This window comes from Pelophylax lessonae (assembly GCF_965119305.1).
Source record: "Pelophylax lessonae genome assembly, chromosome: 5".
Classification (NCBI taxonomy): Eukaryota; Metazoa; Chordata; class Amphibia; order Anura; family Ranidae; genus Pelophylax; species Pelophylax lessonae.
In genome coordinates this window covers 103,170,463-103,192,906 of record NC_138772.1, presented here as the reverse complement: position 1 = coordinate 103,192,906, position 22,444 = coordinate 103,170,463, and the positions used below count along the sequence as shown (strand labels likewise).

Below are 22,444 nucleotides of genomic sequence, written 5' to 3'. Positions count from 1 at the left end.
ATATATATATATATACAGTGGGTACGGAAAGTATTCAGACCCCCTTAAATTTTTCACTCTTTGTTATATTGCAGCCATTTGCTAAAATAATTTAGGTTCATTCTTCTTCCTCATGAATGTACACATAGCACCCCATACTGACAGAAAAACACAGAATTGTTGACATTGTTGCAGATTTATTAAAAAAGAAAAACTGAAATATCACATGGTCCTAAGTATTCAGACCCTTTGCTCAGTATTTAGTAGAAGCCCCCTTTTGATCTAATACAGCCAGGAGTCTTTTTGGGAAAGATGCAACAAGTCTTTCACACCTGGATTTGGGGATCCTCTGCCATTCCTCCTTGCAGATCCTCTCCAGTTCTGTCAGGTTGGATGGTAAACGTTGGTGGACAGCCATTTTTAGGTCTCTCCAGAGATGCTCAATTGGGTTTAAGTCAGGGCTCTGGGTGGGCCATTCAAGAACAGTCACGGAGTTGTTGTGAAGCCACTCCTTCGTTATTTTAGCTGTGTGCTTAGGGTCATTGTCTTGTTGGAAGGTAAACCTTCGGCCCAGTCTGAGGTCCAGAGCACTCTGGAGAAGGTTTTTGTCCAGGATATCCCTGTACTTGGCCGCATTCATCTTTCCCTCGATTGCAACCAGTCGTCCTGTCCCTGCAGCTGAAAAACACCCCCACAGCATGATGCTGCCACCACCATGCTTCACTGTTGGGACTGTATTGGACAGGTGATGAGCAGTGCCTGGTTTTCTCCACACATACCGCTTAGAATTAAGGCCAAAAAGTTCTGTTTTGGTCTCATCAGACCAGAGAATCTTATTTCTCACCATCTTGGAGTCCTTCAGGTGTTTTTTAGCAAACTCCATGCAGGCTTTCATGTGTTTTACACTGAGGAGAGGCTTCCGTCGGGCCACTCTGCCATAAAGCCCGACTGGTGGAGGGCTGCAGTGATGGTTGACTTTCTACAACTTTCTCCCATCTCCTGACTGCATCTCTGGAGCTCAGCCACAGTGATCTTTGGGTTCTTCTTTACCTCTCTCACCAAGGCTCTTCTCCCCCGATAGCTCAGTTTGGCCGGACGGCCAGCTCTAGGAAGGGTTCTGGTCATCCCAAACGTCTTCCATTTGAGGATTATGGAGGCCACTGTGCTCTTAGGAACCTTAAGTGCAGCAGAAATCTTTTTGTAACCTTGGCCAGATCTGTGCCTTGCCACAATTCTGTCTCTGAGCTCTTCAGGCAGTTCCTTTGACCTCATGATTCTCATTTGCTCTGACATGCATTGTGATCTGGAAGGTCTTATATAGACAGGTGTGTGGCTTTCCTAATCAAGTCCAATCAGTATAATCAAACACAGCTGGACTCAAATGAAGGTGTAGAACCATCTCAAGGATGATCAGAAGAAATGGAAAGCACCTGAGTTAAATATATGAGTGTCACAGCAAAGGGTCTGAATACTTAGGACCATGTGATATTTCAGTTTTTCTCTTTTAATAAATCTGCAACAATGTCAACAATTCTGTGTTTTTCTGTCAGTATGGGGTGCTATGTGTACATTCATGAGGAAGAAGAATGAACTTAAATGATTTTAGCAAATGGCTGCAATATAACAAAGAGTGAAAAATTTAAGGGGGTCTGAATACTTTCCGTACCCACTGTATGTGTATATATATATATATATATATATATATATATATATATATAGTACACTGCTCAAAAAATTAAAGGAACACTTTGAAAATGCATCAGATCTCAATGGGGAAAAATATCATATCATGCTGGATATCTATATTGATATGGACTGGGTAATATCTTAGGAACGAAAGGATGCCACATTGTGTGATCAAAATGAAAATTGTCAACCTACAGAGGGCTGAATTCAAAAACACCCTAAAAATTAAAGTGAAAAAATGATGCATCAGGTTGGTCTATTTTGCTGAAATTTAATTGCAGCAACTCAAAATGATGCTCAGTAGTTTGTATGGCCCCCACGTGCTTGTATGCATGCCTGACAACCTCGGGGCATGCTCCTAATGAGACGACAGACGGTGCCCTAGGGTATTTCTTCCCAGATCTGGACCAGGGCATCACTGAGCTCCTGAACAGACTGAGGTGCAACCTGGCGGTGTGAGTTGGACCGAAACATAACGTCCCAGAGGTGTTCTATTGGATTTAGGTCAGGCAAGCATGGGGGCCATTCAATGGTATCAATTCCTTCATCCTCCAGGAATTGGCTGCATACTCGCCACATGAGGCCAGGCATTGTTGTGCATCAGGAGGAACTCAGGACCCACTGCACCAGCGTAGGGTCTGACAGTGGATCCAAGGATTTCGTCCCAATACTTAATGGCAGTCAGGGTGCCATTGTTCACCTTGTATAGGTCTGTGTATCCCTCCATGGATTTGCCTTCCCAGACTATCACTGACCCACTACCAAATCGGTCATGCTGAACGATGTTACAGGCAGCATAATGTTCTCCACAGCTTCTTCAGACCCTTTCACGTCTGTCACATGTGCTCAGGGTGAACCTGCTGTCATCTGCAAAAAGCACACGGTGCCAGCAGCAGACCTGCCAGTTCTGGTGTTCAGTGGAAAATGCCTTTGGAGCTCCACTGTGTCAGACAGTGAGCACGGAGCCCATTAGAGGACGTTGGGCCCTCACGCCACCCTCATGAAGTCTGTTTCTGATTGTTTTGTTAGAGACATTCACACCAGGGGCCTGCTGGAGGTCAGTTTGTAGGGCTCTGGCAGTGCTTATCCTGTTCTTCCTGGCACAAAGGAGCAGATACAAGTCCTGCTGATGGGTTAAGGACCTTCTACAATCCTGTCCAGCTCTTCTGTCTCCTGGAATCTCCTCAATGCTCTTGAGACTGTGCTGGGAGACACCACAAACCTTCTGGCAATGCCACGTATTGATGTGCCATCCTGGAGGAGTTGAACTGCTTGTGCAACCTCTATAGGGTCCAGTTATCGCCTCATGCTATCAGTAGTGACACTGACCCTATCCAAATGCAGAACTAGTGGAAAACAGTCAGGAAAGATGAGTAGGGAAAAAAATGTCATTGGCCTTTACCTGTAAAACCATTCCTGTTTTGGAAGTCGTCTCATTGTTGCCCATCTAGTGCACCTGTTGTTAATTTCATTAACACCAAAGCAGCTGAAACTGGATAACAAACCCCCCTCTGCTATTTAACTGACCAGATCAATATCCCGGAAGTTAAACTGACTTGATGCTATACTCTAATTAATTAAAAAATGTTTCTTTAATTTTTTTGAGTTGAGTCTGTGTATATGTGTGTGTGTCTCTCTCTCTCATATATATATATTGTGCAATGTCCCCTTATGTTACCTTAGGCCTTGACCTCAATTATTCAACTACCAATTGCTTAGTAAAACTACAAACTAGTTAAACTACTTGAGAAGCATATGTTTTTACCAGTCATTTTTCTACCCTTAAAGAGGAGTTCCACTCAAAAATGCAACTTCCGCTTTAAGGCCTCCTGATCCCCTGACATGCCACATTTGGCATGTCATTTTTTTTGGGGGGCGGAGTGGGTACCTAGATTTGACAGGTACCCGCTCCTAGGAGGCCCGAGCGGAAGTTCTCCTTTTCCCCCTCCCTCCTTGCCATCTTTTGGGACACGTCAGAGGTCCCAGAAAATTGCCCATCCGCTCAGGACGCGCAGCATGGCTCGCGCATGTGCAGTGCTCACCCGACTGTGAAGCCGCAATTTTTCACAGCCAGGTGCCCACACTAGAGATGCTGGCGCAACAGGGAGAAGAGGGGGAGAACCAAGGCTTCCGCCGGCTGCATCACTTTTAATAAACACAAAATCGGATGGAACTCCACTTTAATAGTGTAATTTGTTAACTATGATTGGGCCTCATGTTCATGGCCGTTTTCTTACATTTTAAGTGGCATTGTTTTTCTTTATTTTTCTCTGTTATTTTGTAAAACCAATAAAGATATAATTGCCTCTAAATAAATCCGCATCTACAGTACATAATATCATCAAAATATTCAGAGAATCTGGAGAAATCTTCTGTGCGCAAAGGACAAGGTCGAAAAGCAATATTGGATGACTGTGATCTTTGGGCCCTCAGACAGCACTGCATTAAAAACAGATATGATTCTGTGATGGACATCACTGCATGGGCTCGGGAATACAAAAAAAAAAAAATCACTGTCTGAACAATTCATTGTGCGATCCAAAAATGCAAGGTAAAGCTCTATCATCCAAAGAAGAAGTCATATCTGAACATGATCCAGGAACACCGCTGTGCTCCCTGGGCCAAAGCTCATTTAAAATGGTTTGTTGGAAAAGTAGAAAACTGTTCTTTGAATCCAATTTTGGCATTCTTTTTGGCAAATATGGGCACCGCATTCTCCAGACTAAAAAGGAGAGGGACCTTCCGGCTTGTAATCAGTGTTCCGTTTAAAAGACTCCATCTCTGATGGTATGGGGGTGCATTCGTGCGTATAGAATGGTCAGCTTGCACATATATATATATATATATATATATATATATATATATCCTGGTTCTAGAGCAGCATATGTTCCCATCCAGATGACGTCTTTTTCAGGGAAGGCCTTGTATATTTCAGCCGGGATAATGCTAAACCGCATACTGCAACTATGACAACAGCGTGGCGCATGGCTTTGTACTAGAAGAGTCGGGATGCTTAACTGGCCTGCCTGCAGTCTAGATCTTTCACCAATTGAAAATATTTGGCGCATCATGAATCAAAATGCAACAAAGAAGACCCAGGAATTTTGAGCAGTTAGAATTCTATATCATGCAAGAATAGAACAACATTCCTCTCCCAAAACTCCATCAACTGGTCTCTGTTTCCAGACATTTACAGAATGTTGGTAAAAGAAGAGGGGATGCTACACCGTGGTAAATACGGCCCTTTCTTAACTTTTTTGAGACGTCAAATTCAAAATTAACTTTTTTTTTTCCTCTAAAATGGTACATTTTCTCAATTTAAATATTTGATATGTTTTCTATTGTGAATAAAATATGGGTTCATGAGATTTGCAAATCATTGCATTCTGTTTTTTTTTTTTTAATATAGATTTTACACAGCGTTCCAACTTTTTTGGAATTGTGCAAAATTATTATTATTAAATTATACAATGTGCAATAAGTACAATCACCATATATTAACAAAATTGTCCATGCAAGTGTAAATACATTTTTCCAACGTGATCATCAAAACCACATTGCTTGATCCGCCGTGCAACTCCTTCTCTGTGCACTAAGAAATTATGTGCCACCTCAATGTGCTCCACCTCACCAGGGATATTCTCACCTGGGGTAATGTGACCACTGCAATTAAGCGTGATCCAAAACCACAGCTTTTTAGCCTAACAAGTGGCTACATCCAGCTTCTCCAACCTCCTTTTGGTTTTTCTCCTAGGGATTATGGTATCCAGACAAAGAAGACCAATAGTGCTTATATCCTTTTTTAAAAAATGTATTTATTAAAACAAAACACAGGGTACTTTCATAGTGCCACCAGCGCACCAGATTATTAAGTAATAAGTAAGTATTAACAAGCTGAAGATAGATTGTTGTTGGGAAGATCCAGTATGAAACGTCAAAGTGGCAGCCTTACAGACACTTCCTAGCCTCCAGTTCCACGCTGGTTCCTTGGTGTCGTCACCGTCCTGATCCCTCCCCTACGTGTGTCGACACAGGTTCACGTGTCTTCCTCAGGGGGATTTCTGGAAGAATTTATTTACACTTGCATGGACAATTTTGTTATATGGTGATTGCACTTATTGCACATAGTATATTTTAATAATAATTATTTTGCACAATATTTTTTCTTCATCCTATGTAATTTATACATTATTTATTAGACAATTACATTTGTTTTGTTTTTTTTGCTCTTAGCGCTTATTAGCGTGTCATTTCCATAAATCGATTAAGTTAGCACATGAGTGGGATTGTGACCAATGCCAGCAGCCTAGTCCACTGGATTTTATAGAAAGTAGCTTGCAGGATTATTATTTTTTTTTTTTTTTTGGAAATGTGGTTACATGATAGGTGGTCTCATAGGCTAATAGGAAGGTAAGGGAGTGACTATGCAACCTCTTGTCTCAGGTGTCATAATCTTCCTGGGGTTAGGGACTTCTCGGGTGCTCTGGAAAAAACCAACATGTAGGAAGGGACTACCAGCTTATAAAGGGTCATACACACTATAAGATTTTCTGAAGACTTTTTCCTTCAGATTTACCTTTTTCTATGTAGTGTAAGGGCCTGCCAGATTGCATACAAATGGAAAGTGTTTATTTCTGACCTCATATTATATGGTTTTGGTAAAACTAAAGGAAAAAGTCTTTAGAAAAAATTATAGTGTGTATGGCCCATAAGTCTACTTTTATGTATAATTCAAGAAGCCGACTTCTTGAATTATACATCCTTGTCCCATAGCGGCTGGTTTTGTAGACAATGTGCTTCCATTGGAAACAACAGAAAAGCAACTAACTGACCTTTTACGTACATTATGTAGATTTATTCAAAAATGTTATTATTTTTTAACGTAGGTTATTGCAGTATTGTGAAGATGACGGCCTCAATGTTGCACTACCTATGAGAATGGTAGAAGTATTTTCATCAGAAAACACTTACCTGCCTGTTGTAGGAGATACCACAACTGTAGCTTCATTAGTTGAACAAATTTTGCACTACATGATTCAGAAAGGTGAGTATTTGTGCACTTTTATATTAGCATTACACTTCATATAATTGGAGCCATTGTAAATTTATTGCCACGTTTATTTTATTTTTTTCCTTCCAGGATACTATAGGTCGCTGTACTTGTTAATAAACCGCAAGCTTCCATCCAGCATTGAATATACAGATGTCTCCAGAGTTCCTATCGCAAAGATTCTTTTAGAAAACATTTTGAAACCACTGCACTTTACTTACAGCTCCTGCTCTTATGGTGCAAGGTAAGAAATCGTTCTTTAGCTTATTAGATACAGACATTAGACATACCGAATACATTTCTTTTAACAAAAAGTTCTGAATTTTAGCGTTATGTTTGTCAGGTATTTGGTTTTTAAAGAACTGTGCAGCAGGATTAGGTGCCTAAAGCTGTCCATACACATGTGCGAATTTCAACTGGGTATTGAACTGGTCGAAATTTACCACGTTGGTGGCAGTCAGTCCCCTTCTGCCCAACATCCTTTTGATTTAAAAATTAAAGGAGCTGGGTGGAAAATAGTCAACTGAATAGAGCCATCTGCAGCAGCTGTTACCGCACTGTTAGCCTACAGCAGGGGTCTTCAAACTATGGCCGTCTAGTGGTTCAGGAACTACAATTCCCATCATGCCTAGCCATGTCTGTGAATGTCAGAGTTTTACAATGCCTCGTGAGATGTGTAATTCCGCAACAGCTGGATGGCCGTAGTTTGAGGATCTCTGGCCTACAGGATTAAAAAAAAAAAGGAAAATCAAACAGTGTATGGCCAGTTTAAAGCGGGACTAAAGGCAACATTAAAAATCCTGCAAGCAAACAAGCTTTTTAACATGCAATGTCTCGTATTAAAAAAACCTACCTGCCTGCTCACAGTCTTCTCTGGCATGCAATCTGAGCTGCGCAGCTCCATTTACATCATCTTCACGGTCCTGTATGCCAAGATGTCTTCAGCTCATGCATGACGGCCATAGACTGGCACTTAGAAAAAGACAGGAAGAAAATACCAGCGAGGGTCCCCACATGGACTTCAGATTGTTAAAGAAGAGGTAAGTATGGTGCCTATAGTTCTGTTTTAGGCTATCTGCTAAGGGATGATTAATGATGTGATGAGTCCTTTAAAGTGTGACTCCACTTTTTGTAGGGAAAAAAAAATCGCATATCCAGTTATTGCTTAAATCCTATTATAATTGACTTATTAAAAATTACATTTCCTTTTCAATCTGCAGCTCTGTAATTTTTTGTAAAAGGCAATTCAATATGACAACCTGGAGGCGTTCTGTACACAAATGTACAGAACGCCCCCTGAAAATTAAATTTTCTGCTTGTGTGATTGGCGTACTTATTTTTGGCATTCCCTGTAGCAAAAATTTCATTTTTGGAGAGATATTCCCAAAGGAAAAATCACATCTAATAGGGTGCAAACCCAGACAATTTCCTCGTTGGAGCCCTGCAGGTGCAGCAGCTGATTAATAATTCTAAAACCTTTCCCATATAGATCTGCACATGGACACAGACAAACAGTTATTCCTTCGGAGAGGATTCCCAGAGGGGAATGTTTTTTTTTTTTTAACCTGGTGTTTCTACTGGGCGTCATTTCGTTCAGCAGGATAGGCCGCTTTGCGCACCCTCGGGGGGCACGCAGAGCGGCGATTGGTGGTGCGGTATGTCGGTCTGACACACTGCGTCTCCGATCCTGGTAAAGAGCCTATGATGTAGACTCTTTACCATATGACCATCTGTGTCCAATCACAGCTGGTCATATAGTAAATAGGAAGTGCCGTTGATCGGCTTTCCTCAGTTCGCGCCTGACAGGCACGAGTAGAGGAGAGACGATCAGTGGCCGCCTATCAGTGCCCATCAAAGCTGCATATCAGTGCTGCATATTAGTGCCTCATCATCAGCGCGGCCTCATCAGTGCTTATCAGTGCAGGAAAAAACATTTATTTACAACATTTTAAAACATAAACAAAAAAAACTTTTTTTTTTTTCAAACTTTTTGTTATTTATTTGTTTAGCAAAAAAGAAAAAAAAACCTTGTGGTGATCAAATACCACCAAAAGAAAGCTCTATTTGTGGGAAAAAAATGACATAAATTTGGTTTAGGTACAGTGTTGCATGACCGTGCAATTGTCATTCAAAATGCAACAGCTCTAAAAGCTGAAAATTGGCCTGGGCAGGTAGGGGGGTGAAAGTCCCCTGTATTGAAGTAGTTTAAACAAAGAGCTTCTTTCAACACAGCTGAGAGTCCTACAGTGGCTCCTATCTGAAAAGGTGTCTAGAGTGCCACCTGTTGGCTAGATAGAATATTACATAATAATAATATGCACTGTCCTATATATCTGACAAAAAAAGAAAAATATATTTTTTACTTTTTTTTTTTTTTTTTAATCTTGATTCCAGCCAGCTTGTTCTGTATTTGCAATTTCCTGAGTGTTAAGTTACGTTAATGCAAGCTTAAAAGTTGTAGAACACGAGGATTACTCATCATTTATATCTCCTAAAGCTCTGCACAATTTATACTGATTACTTTAGGTGAGAAGATTAAGAGACATGCTGTGTCTGCCACTGGCCACTGGCAGCTTTTTGGCATTTAGGATTTTATCTAGAGAATTATTGTGCTTAATTTAATTTGCCTTTTTGCCAGCAGTATCCCTTTCCACGGTCAACTCTTTTCAGGGCACGTGTCGATGATTAATTCATCTTCTGATAAAATCCTGGATTTTGATCAGTCATTAGGAGGTGGTCCAAACAGAGTCAAAGTAATAAAAAGCAGCTTGAAGACATTACCAGCCTGGGGACTCTGATTCTAGAGGTGCCCAAAGATTTAACAGTGTTATTTGATATGCAGGCATAGGCCAACTACCCTCAGGCACCACTGTCTGTTAGCATGCACATAAACATGAATGTCCTTGTATGCAGTAAGGTAAAAAACCTTCTACATGCAGCTTCCCCTGCAGTCCCCCTAAATACATATCTGAGCCCGATCTTGATCCAGTGTATGCATGAGAGCCGGGGAGTGAGCACACAAGAGTGCCTCCATAGCGAGCGGCTTGCTATGGGATCACTCGGAGAAAAGGAGGAGCCAGGAGTGCCAGTGGGGGACCCAAGAATAGGAGGATCTAGGTTGCTGTGTGCAAAGCCATTGCACAGAGCAGGTAAGTATTATATGATATATTTATTATTTAAGAAAAAAAAATCGAACCTTTTAATATCACTTTAAGGGCTGTCCGGTTTAACCAATGTGCATTAGAATTGTAATAAAATTGACCCGTTATTGTCTTAACTTAAATAATAAATATAAGTGATTGGTCGTTGTAGATTTATATCTCCATCTGTTTAATCCTAAAGTTTACGGTAGTGCTGAAAGTCCAGATCTTTCCGATAATGCCATATGTATAATGTTCGACATCTCCAGAAATGATCAACCATTCTTGTTTAGTCTATGGAATCCTGAATTAAGCCTCAGATGGAACAGCTTGCAGGTGCTCCATAAGCTTTACATTTTTTTCTGTTGTAGTGGGAGCCTGTCATTAAATGTATTTCATTTCAATAAAGCTGCTTAAAGACAATTATTTAACAGAAGCTTGAAATATATTGACCGTTATCCATTGCAAAGCCATAATTCTCTAGGAAGGGCCTAGAGGATTTACAAATGTATTTACTGTAGACTTCTTTATATAACCCCAGTGTTATGTTTTTTTGTTTCTTCAGGCAACATGTTTTCTCTGCCTTTACCAGAGAGTTTCTGGCTGCACCTTACACCGATCAGATCTTCCATTTGATCATTCCAGCACTGGCAGACCTGCTCTCTACCTTCCCATACGAGCTATTTCTCAATGCACTACTGGAAGAACAACATCAGAGTCCACTCACAAATGACCGGGCCCCCTGGCTCTTCTACTTTGTGCTAACAGTGGGAGAAACATACCTGGGTATGTGCACTTTTCTCATCATAGTGAAGGGGTTTGTTTAGAATATCTTTAATTGTCTTGTCATTCTGTCCATGAGCCCCCGTTCACACCAGAGTGACTTGTCATGCAATTTGACAGGTTAAATTGCATGACAAGTCACACCCTGTTGTTGACAATGGCACTGTTCAAATCGGTGCGACGCCGACTTTAAGATGCCGCATTAATTTGAAAAAGTAGTTCCTGCACTACTTTTGGCTATTTCAGGTGTGACTTGAATAGACCTCTGTGAATGAACCCGCACAGATGTGTTCCAAGTCCCAGCTGAAGTTGCACTGACATGCGGCTTTGAAATCTTACAATTTCAGATGAAGTTTCTTGCTTTCAGAACCACTTTCGGTGTGAAGGAACCATTTGAAAATTCAGTAATTCATGCAATATCTATGAGCACCTGAAGCCTTGAATTTAATACACGGATCTTGTCATTCCAGGCACTCTATCAGAAGAGGGAATGCTTAAGTACTTGAGAGTACTTCAGATATTTCTCTGTCAGCTACCCGTCTCTACTGGCACAAACCACCAAGAGCTAAACAGCGACTCTGAAGATGAGGATGAAGATGTCCGCAAAATGGTCACTACAATTGTAAGTGCCAATGTTAATCTGGTAGGTTAGTGTGTAGAGTAATTCCATCAAATACAGAAAATTCAAGACCCTATTTGAAGAGTAAAATCATTTATAGCAAATATACTTCACATCTGCTATTGCCAAATGACGCTCTATTGCTGATATCCATCCTAAACTGTCCTGTCAGCACCAACTATATTGCCTGCCATCTAGTTTATTGAAAGCATAAAAGCCTTTACCACACCCCAGGTTTTTACTTTGAAAGACTGCACAAAGCATATGTAAAATAACAATCACAGAGAAAGTATGTGTGTATATTGTTGTATTGTACACCAATCAGCCATAACTTTATGACCACTGACAGGTCAAGTCAGCCTTTTTAAACCAGGGTGTCCAGGCACCCTGGGGTCAGGTTTATTCTGCGGTGCCTTGGCAAAATTCCTCAAAATTGCAGTGGGTAGATCAAGTTTGCCTTTCAGTTACACAAAACCACAGGTTTTCATTGTGCACAATTACATCTTAGCCACTGGCATCCTAGCAACCAATGATATCATTTGTTGATAAGGAAAACGTTGGGTGCCTGCACAGCACCCTTGTTTGCCCTTCTCCTGCCTTTCTCCATCCACACTTGTGTCATAATAGCTTAGAGTTAGGGAAACAAACTGGGGGAGAAGAGAAATGCTGGAATGCTAGTTAGTACCAGTGTGCAAGGTACATTTGCTTTGGAAGAATAAATCCCCTCTAAAGTTGGGTATCATACATGTGTGGATGTTGATTTGTTATGTAATACAATTCGTTTTAGTTTTTACATTTTAGAATGGGGTGCCTTGCGATTTGTGCAAAATTGTAAGAGTGCTTTCACTGAAAAAAGGTAAAAAAACTATGGGTAAAGTGAATAACATTGGTTATCCTGGTACAGTGGCATCTCAAGTCAGTGGGATATTTTAGGCAGCCAAGTAAACCTACTGTCCCTGAAGTTGATGTGTTGAAAGCAGAAAAAACGGGTATGTGTGAGGATTTGAGCGATTTTTCACAAGGTCCAAATTGTAGTGACTGCAACTCTTGTAGGGTGTTCGCAGTCTGCAGTTTTCAGGACCTACCAAAAGTGGTCAAAAGAAGGAAAACCGGCAACAGGGTCATGAGTGGCCAAGGCTCACTGATGCCTGGGTCAGAACACACATTGCATTGCAGTTTACATATGGGGCCGCACAGCTGCAAACTGGTCAGGGTGCCCATGCTGAACTGTGTCCAGAGCCAAAAGTGCCTTCAATGGGCGTGAGAGCATCAGAACTGGACCATGGAGCAATGGAAGAAGGTGGCCTGGTCTGATGAATCCCATTTTCTTTTACATAATGTGGATGGTCAGGTGCATGTATGTCGCTTACATGGGGAAGAGATGGCACCAGGATGTAGTATGGGAAGTAGGTAAGCCACCGGAGGCAGTGTGATGCTTTGGGCAAGGTTCTGCTGGAAAACCTTGCCATTAATTTGAATGTTACTTGACACGTACAACCTAGTTAAAGATTGCTGCCGCCAAGAAAATCCCTTGAAAGAAATGGTATTTCCTGATGGCAGTGGACTCTTTCAGCAGGATAATGCACCCTGCCACACTCCAAAAATGGTTCAAGAATGGTTTGAACAACACAACAACAAGTTCAAGGTTATGACTAGGCCTCCAAATTCTCTGAATCTTAATCCATTGTTCATCTATGCTGGAAAAACATGGAAGTACCACCTTACAACTCACAGGACCTAAAGGATTTGCTGGTGCCAGATGCCGCAGCATACCTTTTTAAGGGTCTAGTGGTGTCCATACCTCGGTCAGGCCTTTTTGAACGGCAAAAGGGGGACCTACTCAATATTAGGTGGGTGTTGATAAAGTTATGGCTGATCAGTGTATAATGTTTTATGTTTATTTTTAATAGACTACATCTGATAATGTGGAGCCACTATAGAAAGTGAATCATTTCCCACTCACCTTAAAGTGACACTGTCACCTTTCCTGTGAAGGCAAAAAGACCGTACCTTTGTGGAGCTCACTCCTCTGACTACTTTATACCAGTAAACATTTGTTTTCTAGGGTGATGGCAAGATGTCTGTTCAGTATATAACAGAGGAATGCCTAAAGAAATTAGACACTAAACAACAGACCAACACCTTGCTGAACATGGTGTGGAGAGATTCCGCCAGTGAGGAGGTCTTCACTCTCATGGCGTCCATCTGTCACACTCTAATGGTACAACATCGAATGATGGTTCCCAAAGTCAGGTAAGTTTACTGGATTAGTTCACCCAAGACAAAATGTTTCGTTTTTTTGTAAATGCTAGAATGATAATCCCCTTAATGGTTTCTTATATTGCTGAAGGACTCTAATAATTGAGTTCCATTTTCTTTGTTGGAAATTTAATTTTTTTGTATTTTATGTAAAACACAGGTGACTTGTTAACTTATAGTTTAATGTATAACCAAACATTATAAAGCTCTGTGGTCGGTCAATATTAACTTGTGCATCTTAGTTGGTTTTTGTTATGAAATATTTTGGGGTTTCACCAAGTTATGCAACATTGTGTGCAGTTTAAAGCGGTTCTTCAGTAATTTTATTTTTTTTAAAAAGTGGCCAATTTGCTAAATTCCCCTTTTTAACCCACTGAGGGTTAGAGCCCAGTGGAAACAACTGGTAATAAATAGCGGGGCAACTGGCGAATGTTTAGACGTGAGAGAAAAGAACTTGCAGTTGATGTCTTAGAGAGAGTAGGATAGAGTAGGACTCAGCTCTACGGGGAAGCCAGATGAGATTTATGGATTGTGGAAGCCCCGCTTGTGCCTTAAAGTGATTGTAAAGTCTCCTTTTTAAAAAAAACAAATTCTACTTACCTTCTCTGTAAAGTGATATTGCACAGAGTGGCCCGGATCCTCCTCTTCTTGGGTCCCTCTTCCATGCTCCTAGCCCCTCCCTCCTGTCAAGTGCCCCCACAGCAAGCAGCTTGCTATGGGGGCACCCGAGCCAAGTTGCAGCTCTGTGTGTCTATTTTTCTCTTATTTATATCTAGAGATACACTGATATTGACCTTTTGAGAAAGGCTATGTCCGAAACGCGTCAGTTCAAAGTCAATGTATGGGATATTATTTCACGCCCTTCACTTGCTCTTCTAGTGTTGCAACATCATAGCCGCATGTATACAATTGGTTGTTTTTAATCATTTTCTATCACAATTTTTGTTTTATGTTATGATTATGTTTTGAATAAATTTATACTGTTTTATAAACTTGTGTACTCTTTTATGATGGGTAATTGCCTTTAAAGTCCCGCTTCCAGGGGAACCCCAATTTTTTGCATATAATGTTTTGCAGGACACCCTACAGCCCTAGGTCCCCAAATTAATTTAAAAATACTGGACTGGGATTTCCTTAGATGTGGCAAAGGAGATGGGTAGTGTTCGTAAAAATTTTGGATAATTTTATTTTAATGGCGGCTATCCTTCCCATCCATGAGAGGATATAGGTCAGTGATGGCGAACCTTGGCACCCCAGATGTTTTGTAACTACATTTCCCATTATGCTCATCTACACTGCAGAGTACAGGAGCATCATGGGAAATGTAGTTCCAAAACATCTGGGGTGCCAAGGTTCGCCATCACTGATATAGGTTGACCATGTCTTCAACTCCTATTCCATATTGGTTTGATGCTTTAATAGGGTAAATCACAAGGCTGCCATGTAAAGGGGCATGAAGTCTTAAGGGACCGGGAGAGTGATATTAAGCGCTTCCAATTTCATCAGATTCACAGGAAGGTCCGATAGCACACCAAAGTTGTAAGAGATTAGGAAGAGTTATGATAGGCGAGGTCATGAACAGCAGGAGATAGTCTGCAAAAAGTGAACATTTGTGTTGTGTGCCCATGCTCTGAACTTTTTCTATGTTGGGGTTCAGGTGAATCGCTATTGGCAATGCTTCAGTTGCAATTATGAATAATAGGGATAATAACGGGAGGGCAGCCCTGTCTAGTGATTGTTTGTATTTTGTATCGGGTACAATCTTTAACCATTGGCAGTTTAATTTGAGTGTGCAACAATCAGAGGAAATTAGGACTGAATTTCCAGCGCTGTAAAACAGCGTTAAGATGAGGCCAGGACAGGGAGTCAAAAGCTTTATGTAAATCTAAGCATAATAACATGCCCTGCCTGGTCCCAGCTCCATCCCAATCAGACTGCAGCAACCAGACGATATTTATAGCCCTTGTGATTTGGTCTCCCACTTGGCGCTTAGGCACAAATCCAACTTGATCTCTGTGGATATAACATTCTAGGAAATGTTTAATTCTGCTAGCATAAATTTTCATTAGTAGTTTTAGATCAGTATTTATTAGGGAGATGGGTCTATATTTTGTCACTTTGCTGTGGTTCTTACCCCATGCCTCATCGGTCAATTTATATAAAGGAATTACTTGATTGTCAAGGCTTTAGAATGAGCTTGTTTCAGAGGATAAGGGGATTCCCAAAAAACACCTATTACCTTTTTGAGGCATAGAAAAAAATAAATGCAATAGAAGTTTTGTGCCATTATTTAAAGAGGAAGTAAACTCTGCTTTATTTTTCTCTTTTTTTGCATATTTGTATACAACAGAGTATTTTCATTAATTGCACATAGTTAGGTTAGTAAAAAAACAATTCTCAATTGCCTTTTTGTAGTATTCTAAATTATATCTTCTTCCAAGAATCAGCTACGCCATCTTTGGTAATGATTTCTGTCTCCCCTGTGCACGTCATTTCCACCCTTCTTCGTCTCCTCTGCTGAAATCTCACGCATGCGCGATCGCTTGCTATCCAAGCATTTTTCTTGATCACCGCTCGTATGGATGTGTGTGAGATTCCCTGGTTCACTCCCCACTGTGTGACCTCTCACAGTCACAAGGGGCAAACCAAGAAGCTGAGGAGGAAGGTACAGTATCGCAAGCCTTTCTAGCCGTGCAGTTTTCAGAGAAACTGAGACCCGGCATGCTGTTGTGTTTATTACACTGGTGACGTAATAAAAAAATTACTGTACGGATTGTAGGAAGATTATACAAGTTTGTAAAGTTTCACAGGTAGCGATCATTAGCTATAGTAATGTAGATTACAATGAGCTAAAGTTTTATTGGGGAGTTTACAACCACTTTAAATCCGAACATTCAAACTAACCTAAAAAAAAACATCTTGCCAGATTACAAATATTGTGTGTGTTTAAGAGATTGGCAGAAAAGTCGCCTGGATTACTTCATCCCTAGATGAAACGACCAAAGTCGTATAGGAGTACAATATATCCTACGAGCATTCTCTAATCGGTGTGGTATTGCTCTCTGCCCCTAAGATTTAATTTGGGCAAGTCTTTTGGCTTTAGAGTGTAATGTAGAGCCATGTAGTACATGGAAATCAGCTTACATTGTCCTTGCTGAAGAAGCCCCTGTTCCAAATAAGGGTCCTGCTTTTTTTTTTTTTTTCTTTATATAAATATAAAGCATTCTTTGACAAGCTGGAGAGGGGAAGTGGAGACGTCTCAATCTCCACCATGTCCAATTGGTGAACGCCTTGTCATTAAACTCATTAAAAAACAATTCAAGGCAAGGGATTCTATAAACGGCAGCTTTCTTGCACCTAACCACAAACAGCCTGCCATACAATGAATAGTTGTGCGCAGCCCTACTCTTGTAAATATTGGTGCTTCGTAGCATTGGTATCCACCAACGCATGTGCAGCAAACATATTTTCTGATCACGTTGGAGAAATACATCAGGCACGTATGCATGGGTAAATGCCAATGAAAAAAGCATCAACATTTACACGTGTACAACCACATACAGCCATTCACTTGTATGGCAGGCTGTACGCGGCACGTGGGCTCCCCAGGTGTGGGAAAGCATTGGGATTGCAACTTTGTAACATGTCCCTCTCATATCTACTTTGTCAGACTGTCAAATTCATAATCCTCAAACTCCTTGAATGATTGGTCTACAATCAACTGAGTGACTATCTGACTAAGAACAATCTTCTTGATCCCCTTCAGTCTGGATTTCGCCCTCAACATTCCACTGAAACTGCTCTCCTTAAACTCACAAACGACCTACTAACAGCTAACACCAATGGACACTATTCTGTACTACTCCTCCTGGACCTCTCTGCTGCCTTTGACACAGTAGACCACCCCCTCCTCCTCAAAAAACGTCACTCCTTTGGCCTCCGTGACCGTACTCTTCACTGGTTCTCATCCTACCTATCCCAACGCACCTTCAGTGCTACTTACAACTCTACTACCTCCTCTCCTCTTCCTTTCTCTGTCGGGGTCCACCAAGGTTCTGTCCTTGGACCACTCCTTTTCTCAATCTACACCTCCTCCCTGGGTCAGCTGATTGCCTCCCATGGCTTTCAATATCATCTCTACGCTGATGACACCCAAATCTATCTCTCCACCCCTCGGCTCACTCCTTCAGTCTCCTCACGCATCACCAGCTTACTAACAGACATATCAGCCTGGATGTCACATAACTTCCTCAAACTCAACCTATCCAAAACCGAGTTCATGGTATTTCCTCCCCCAAGGTCCTCTTCCCCTGATTTCTCTGTCAACATCAACGGCACAACTATCAACCCGGCCACCCATGCCAAGGTCCTAGGTATAATCCTGGACTCTGAACTATCCTTTCAACCACACATCCAGTCACTGTCAAAAGCTTGCCGCCTCAACCTCCGCAACATCTTCAAAATACGTCCCTTCCTAACCAATGATGCCACAAAGCTTGTAATCCATTCCCTGGTCATCTCTCGTCTCGATTACTGCAACTCAATTCTCATTGGCTTACCTTTAAAAAGACTATACCCCCTTCAGTCCATCATGAACGCTGCTGCCAGTCTCATCCACCTTGCAAACCGCTCTGTGTCTGCTACCCCTCTTTGCCAATCCCTCCATTGGCTGCCACTCAACCAACAAATTAAATTCAAGTTACTAACCATAACCTACAAAGCCATCCATAACTTGGCGCCCAGCTACATCACTAATCTGGTCTCAAAATACCGACCAACACGTTCTCTTCGTTCCTCCCAGGACCTCCTGCTCTCTAGCTCCCTTGTAACCACTTCCCATGCTCACCTCCAGGACTTCTCCCGAGCTTCTCCCATCCTCTGGAATGCTCTACCCCCATTTGTCCAACTTTGTCTACTTTCAGACGATCCCTGAAAACACATCTCTTCAGAGAAACCTATCTGGCAACCACCTAACCGCGGTACTCTTATTTTCTCCATCAGCCCATCCCCCACAGTTATTACCTCTTGTATCTCTTGACCGTCCCTCTTAGATTGTAAGCTCTAATGGGCAGGGTCCTCTGATTCCTACTGTATTAAAGTGTATTGTATTTGTACTGTCTACCCTCAAGTTGTAAAGCGCTGCGTAAACTGTCGGTGCTATATAAATACTATATAATAATAATAATAATCCTCTATAATCCTATTAGGCACCAGTATGGGTTTAAACCATCTCAATAGGTTGGTTTCACCTTTACATATATATAGCTAGGAACAGGACGGCTGAAAGAAACCCACAAGAACTTTATCATATTTGTATAAAAGCTGTTAATGATAAATACAAAATTTAGTGAGCTGTGATACCATGGTGCGATTAACTATTCACATATATGTGCACCTTTGCATGTGAGCTTGGGGGGACAGGGGTTCTTTACTTTTTTTTTTAAATATTTTATTTAAAACTTTTTTTATTTTTACACTGTACCTTTTTTAGATTTTTTTTTTCATCAACTTTTCTCTTTCATTCATTGACGGACACAGCTCCTGTCATTCTTGACCATTAGGTTACGCTGCCCCCCTACAGGAGTAGGACACTAGGCAGAAAAAAATTCTGGCTAGACCCATGAGTAGTCCCAGGGGGTATACTCCCTCTTCCTGCTATAGTCACCCAGTTTTTTTCTGCCTAGTCAGGAGTAAGGACCTAATTCCTTGCTGGGATCTTTGGTCCTGGCAAAGTTTTTTAGATAGGACATTTTTTCCTTCTGGACTTTTCCTTTTGAGATCTACTATCAACTGCTGGATAATCTAGATCCAGTGGTCACCCTAGTCTGGCCAGCGAGCGTGTGCAGGCCTCAGCTCCACCCTAGGTTGGCCACGACATGCGAGTTATACGTCTCGCAAGGTCGCATACAACCTGGCCTCGGCTTGAGTCGCAGTGTTCCTCCTGGCCGACAGCCCCCTCATTTCAATGGAGAAGAGGATCTGTCTGGAGCGGTGTCCACCTGATTCCTGGTATTGTGAGTAGCTGTCCCCCCTCTACCCCTGGAGGGTTTTGGGTTGGACGTGGGCCCCTGCTTGGGATGGTCAGACCCCCAGGTTCCCCTCCTTCCTGCAGGCACCCCCCCTTCCCAAGTTCCTCATCCTGCCCCCCTTCCACATACGCTGGGGATGTATTTTTTGGAGTAGTCTGACCATTTCCCCGGGGAGCAGGATGCTAACTGGCGATGGGGACAGGGGGTGCACCGCCGCAACTGGACAATCCACTGGTTGGGGTTGTACATGATGGGGGCTCCTGCCAGGGCCCCATGTCCTGCCTGGTTCTGTCCTGAGTCCTGGTCTCCTGACTTCTGGGTCCCTATAGGCCTCATGGCACCGCACAAAGCCACAATTTTGCTGTAGCCTTGTGTATTCCTATACACGGCGGCCATGTTTGTGTAGTCCGGCAGGCATTTTCTTTGGTTTGCATTGCAAATAGCGGCGGGAATGACAGTGGAGCCCCATGGGCGGCGATTTCGGTGGTGGAAGCCCCTCCTTTTCTCTTGGTGCTGGCACCTGGATCATTTAGCTTCCTGATCGCCGCACGTGTAGTGCAGATTCTCCTGGTGATTGCAGGTGCCTGTGTCGGTGGGTGGTGAGTCTGGTGGGGTCCTCTCTCTCTCTGCTGAGGATCCCTCTGTGCCTTGTGCTTGGCGACCTGGTGGTGGTGCCAGCGTGGTGGGGTTGTCTCTTAGTGTGTTACAATTTTTTGTGGGGTCCCCCTGGTGACTCATGGAGTCTTTGGAGCATGTTCCCCACCCGATCCCCTCTCCGAGGCTGCGGGGCCCTCTGGGTCCCAACCATCCATCAATCCATGCACTGACGGTGATCCTGGAGTCCCTTGTGTCCCAGGTGGAGGCAGCTTGCTGGCTATGGGCTAGCAAAAAGCCCCCCCCCCCCTTCCCCTGCTTCATCTGTCTCATCATATCCTGAATCTGATTCCGCTGCTGCGGACGTTGGTCTGTGACCACGCGCCTGGAATTCTCTGATAATGAGGATTATTGCTCCACGTCTGCGACCTCGCACTAAAGGGCACTGGTAGATGCACTAATTGTATCCATGCGTGAGACCCTAAAGGTAAAGCTAAAACTGCAACCGAGGCGCAGGTACCCTTTGGCACTCACAAGCCATCCAGAGCGGCAAAGGTGTTTCCTTTCCCTGCCTATTTTGACGGAATCGTCGCAAAAGAGTGGGGATGACCAAAGCGTCTTCGTGGGGTTCCTAAGCACTTTACTAGGAGTTACCCCTATGAGGAGTCCCTCCTTAAGATGTGGACTGTGCCACCCGCGGTGGACCCTCTGGTTTCCAGATTAACCAAGGCAACCATAATTCCGTTGGATGAGTCCCCAGCCTTTAAGGATCCTGCTGACCGTAAGGCGGAGGCTGTGGCCCGAATTATGTACACCTTAGCTGGTTTGGTAATGAGACCGGTATTTACCATTGCTCTAGGGGCACTACAGATGCGCTAGTGGCCCCATGGGGTCCATATCGCCTGATCTACGCCTTCCCTCCTCTTGTGCTTTTGCCCAGACTCCTAAGCAGGATTAAGGCAGAAGGGATTCCAGTCATCCTAGTGGCATCGGCCTCGCCTCACCGTGCCTGGGATGCCAATCTAGCGTGGCTGGTCGCCGACATTCCTTAGAAGTTTCCTCTCAGGGAGGATCTGTTGTCCCAAGGACCTATCTTCCATCCTGCTTTACAGTCGCTGGCTTTGACAGCTTGGCTGTTTAACTCCAGGTGCTAAAGGATAGAGGTTTGCCTGAGTCGGTGATTCCTACGTTGGTAAAAGCTAGGAAATCTACCACTAGGAAGCTCTACCATCATACGTGGAAGACGTACATTGCGTTATGTGAGTTTCTTGGGGTTCATCCTCGCTCCTTCTCGGTGGCTCGTATATTAACCTTCCTTCAACGGGGGTTTAACAGAATTTGGCTTTGAGTACCATCAAGGACCAGGTCTCGGCCTTGACGATCTTTTTCCAATGACCTTTGGCCACACACTCCCTGGTGCGTACCTTTCTTCAGAGTGTCTGACATTTAGTTCCTCCAGTGCGGGCTCCATTGCCGCCATGGGATCCTAAATTGGTGCATTCAGCTCTACAGAAGCATCCCTTTGAAAATATTCGTCAGATTCCCCTGCTTACGCTGTTTCAGAAGGTGGCCTTTTTGGTGGCTATCCCTTCTACGCGCAGGGTGTCGGAACTGGCGGCGTTATCCTGTCGCTCACTTTATTTGGTGATTCACAAGGATAATGTAGTGCTTCGCCCCTGTCCGTCATTCCTTCCTAAGGTGGTCTCTGACTTTCATTTGAATGAAGACATTGTGTTGCCTTCTCTGTGACCCAGACCTAAACATCTGAAGGAAATTGCCTTGCATGCCTTGGATGTGGTCCGGGCAATTCGGGTGTACCTGGCAGCTCCGGAGTCTTTCAGGAAGTCAGACTCTCTATTTGTGCGCACAGATGGACCTCACAAAGGGTTGTCCGCTTCCTCTGCAACCATTTCCATATGGATCAGACAGACGGTGGTTCAGGCCTATTCAATCAGGGGTCAGGTTTCTCCTTTCCCTGTCAAGGCGCACTCTAATAGGGTGCTTAGTGCGTCCTGGGCCTTCTGTCATCCGGGGTCAGTGACGCAGGTTTACAAGGTGGCCACCTGGTCGTCGATGCACTTTTACAAAGTTTTAAAAAAGTGGATGTGTTTGCATCTGTGGATGCTTCCTTTGGCCGCAAAGTTTGGCAGGCTGCTGTTAAGAGGACCTGATCCTCTTTGAGGGTGTATTTTTTTTCAGGTAGGTTTCAGTTGTTTTGGTTGAGCCCCTGTCGCCTGGTGGGCTACTTTTTAGCCTTGGGAAATTTTTGCTGTTTCCCACCCCTCATGTTTGACACTGCTTTGGG

General features: G+C 43.0%; 1 protein-coding gene across 1 annotated transcript in view; it reads left to right on the top strand.

Annotated features, from left to right (window-relative positions):
- The window catches only part of UBE3C (ubiquitin protein ligase E3C), a 202,896-nt gene that overhangs the window by 35,879 nt on the left and 144,573 nt on the right, over positions 1-22,444 (top strand). The window contains exons 7-11 of the mRNA XM_082258394.1: positions 6,552-6,709; positions 6,806-6,959; positions 10,421-10,641; positions 11,109-11,260; positions 13,323-13,510. Coding sequence (XP_082114520.1) covers positions 6,552-6,709; positions 6,806-6,959; positions 10,421-10,641; positions 11,109-11,260; positions 13,323-13,510 — 873 coding nt within the window. The remainder of the gene's footprint in view (positions 1-6,551; positions 6,710-6,805; positions 6,960-10,420; positions 10,642-11,108; positions 11,261-13,322; positions 13,511-22,444) is intronic.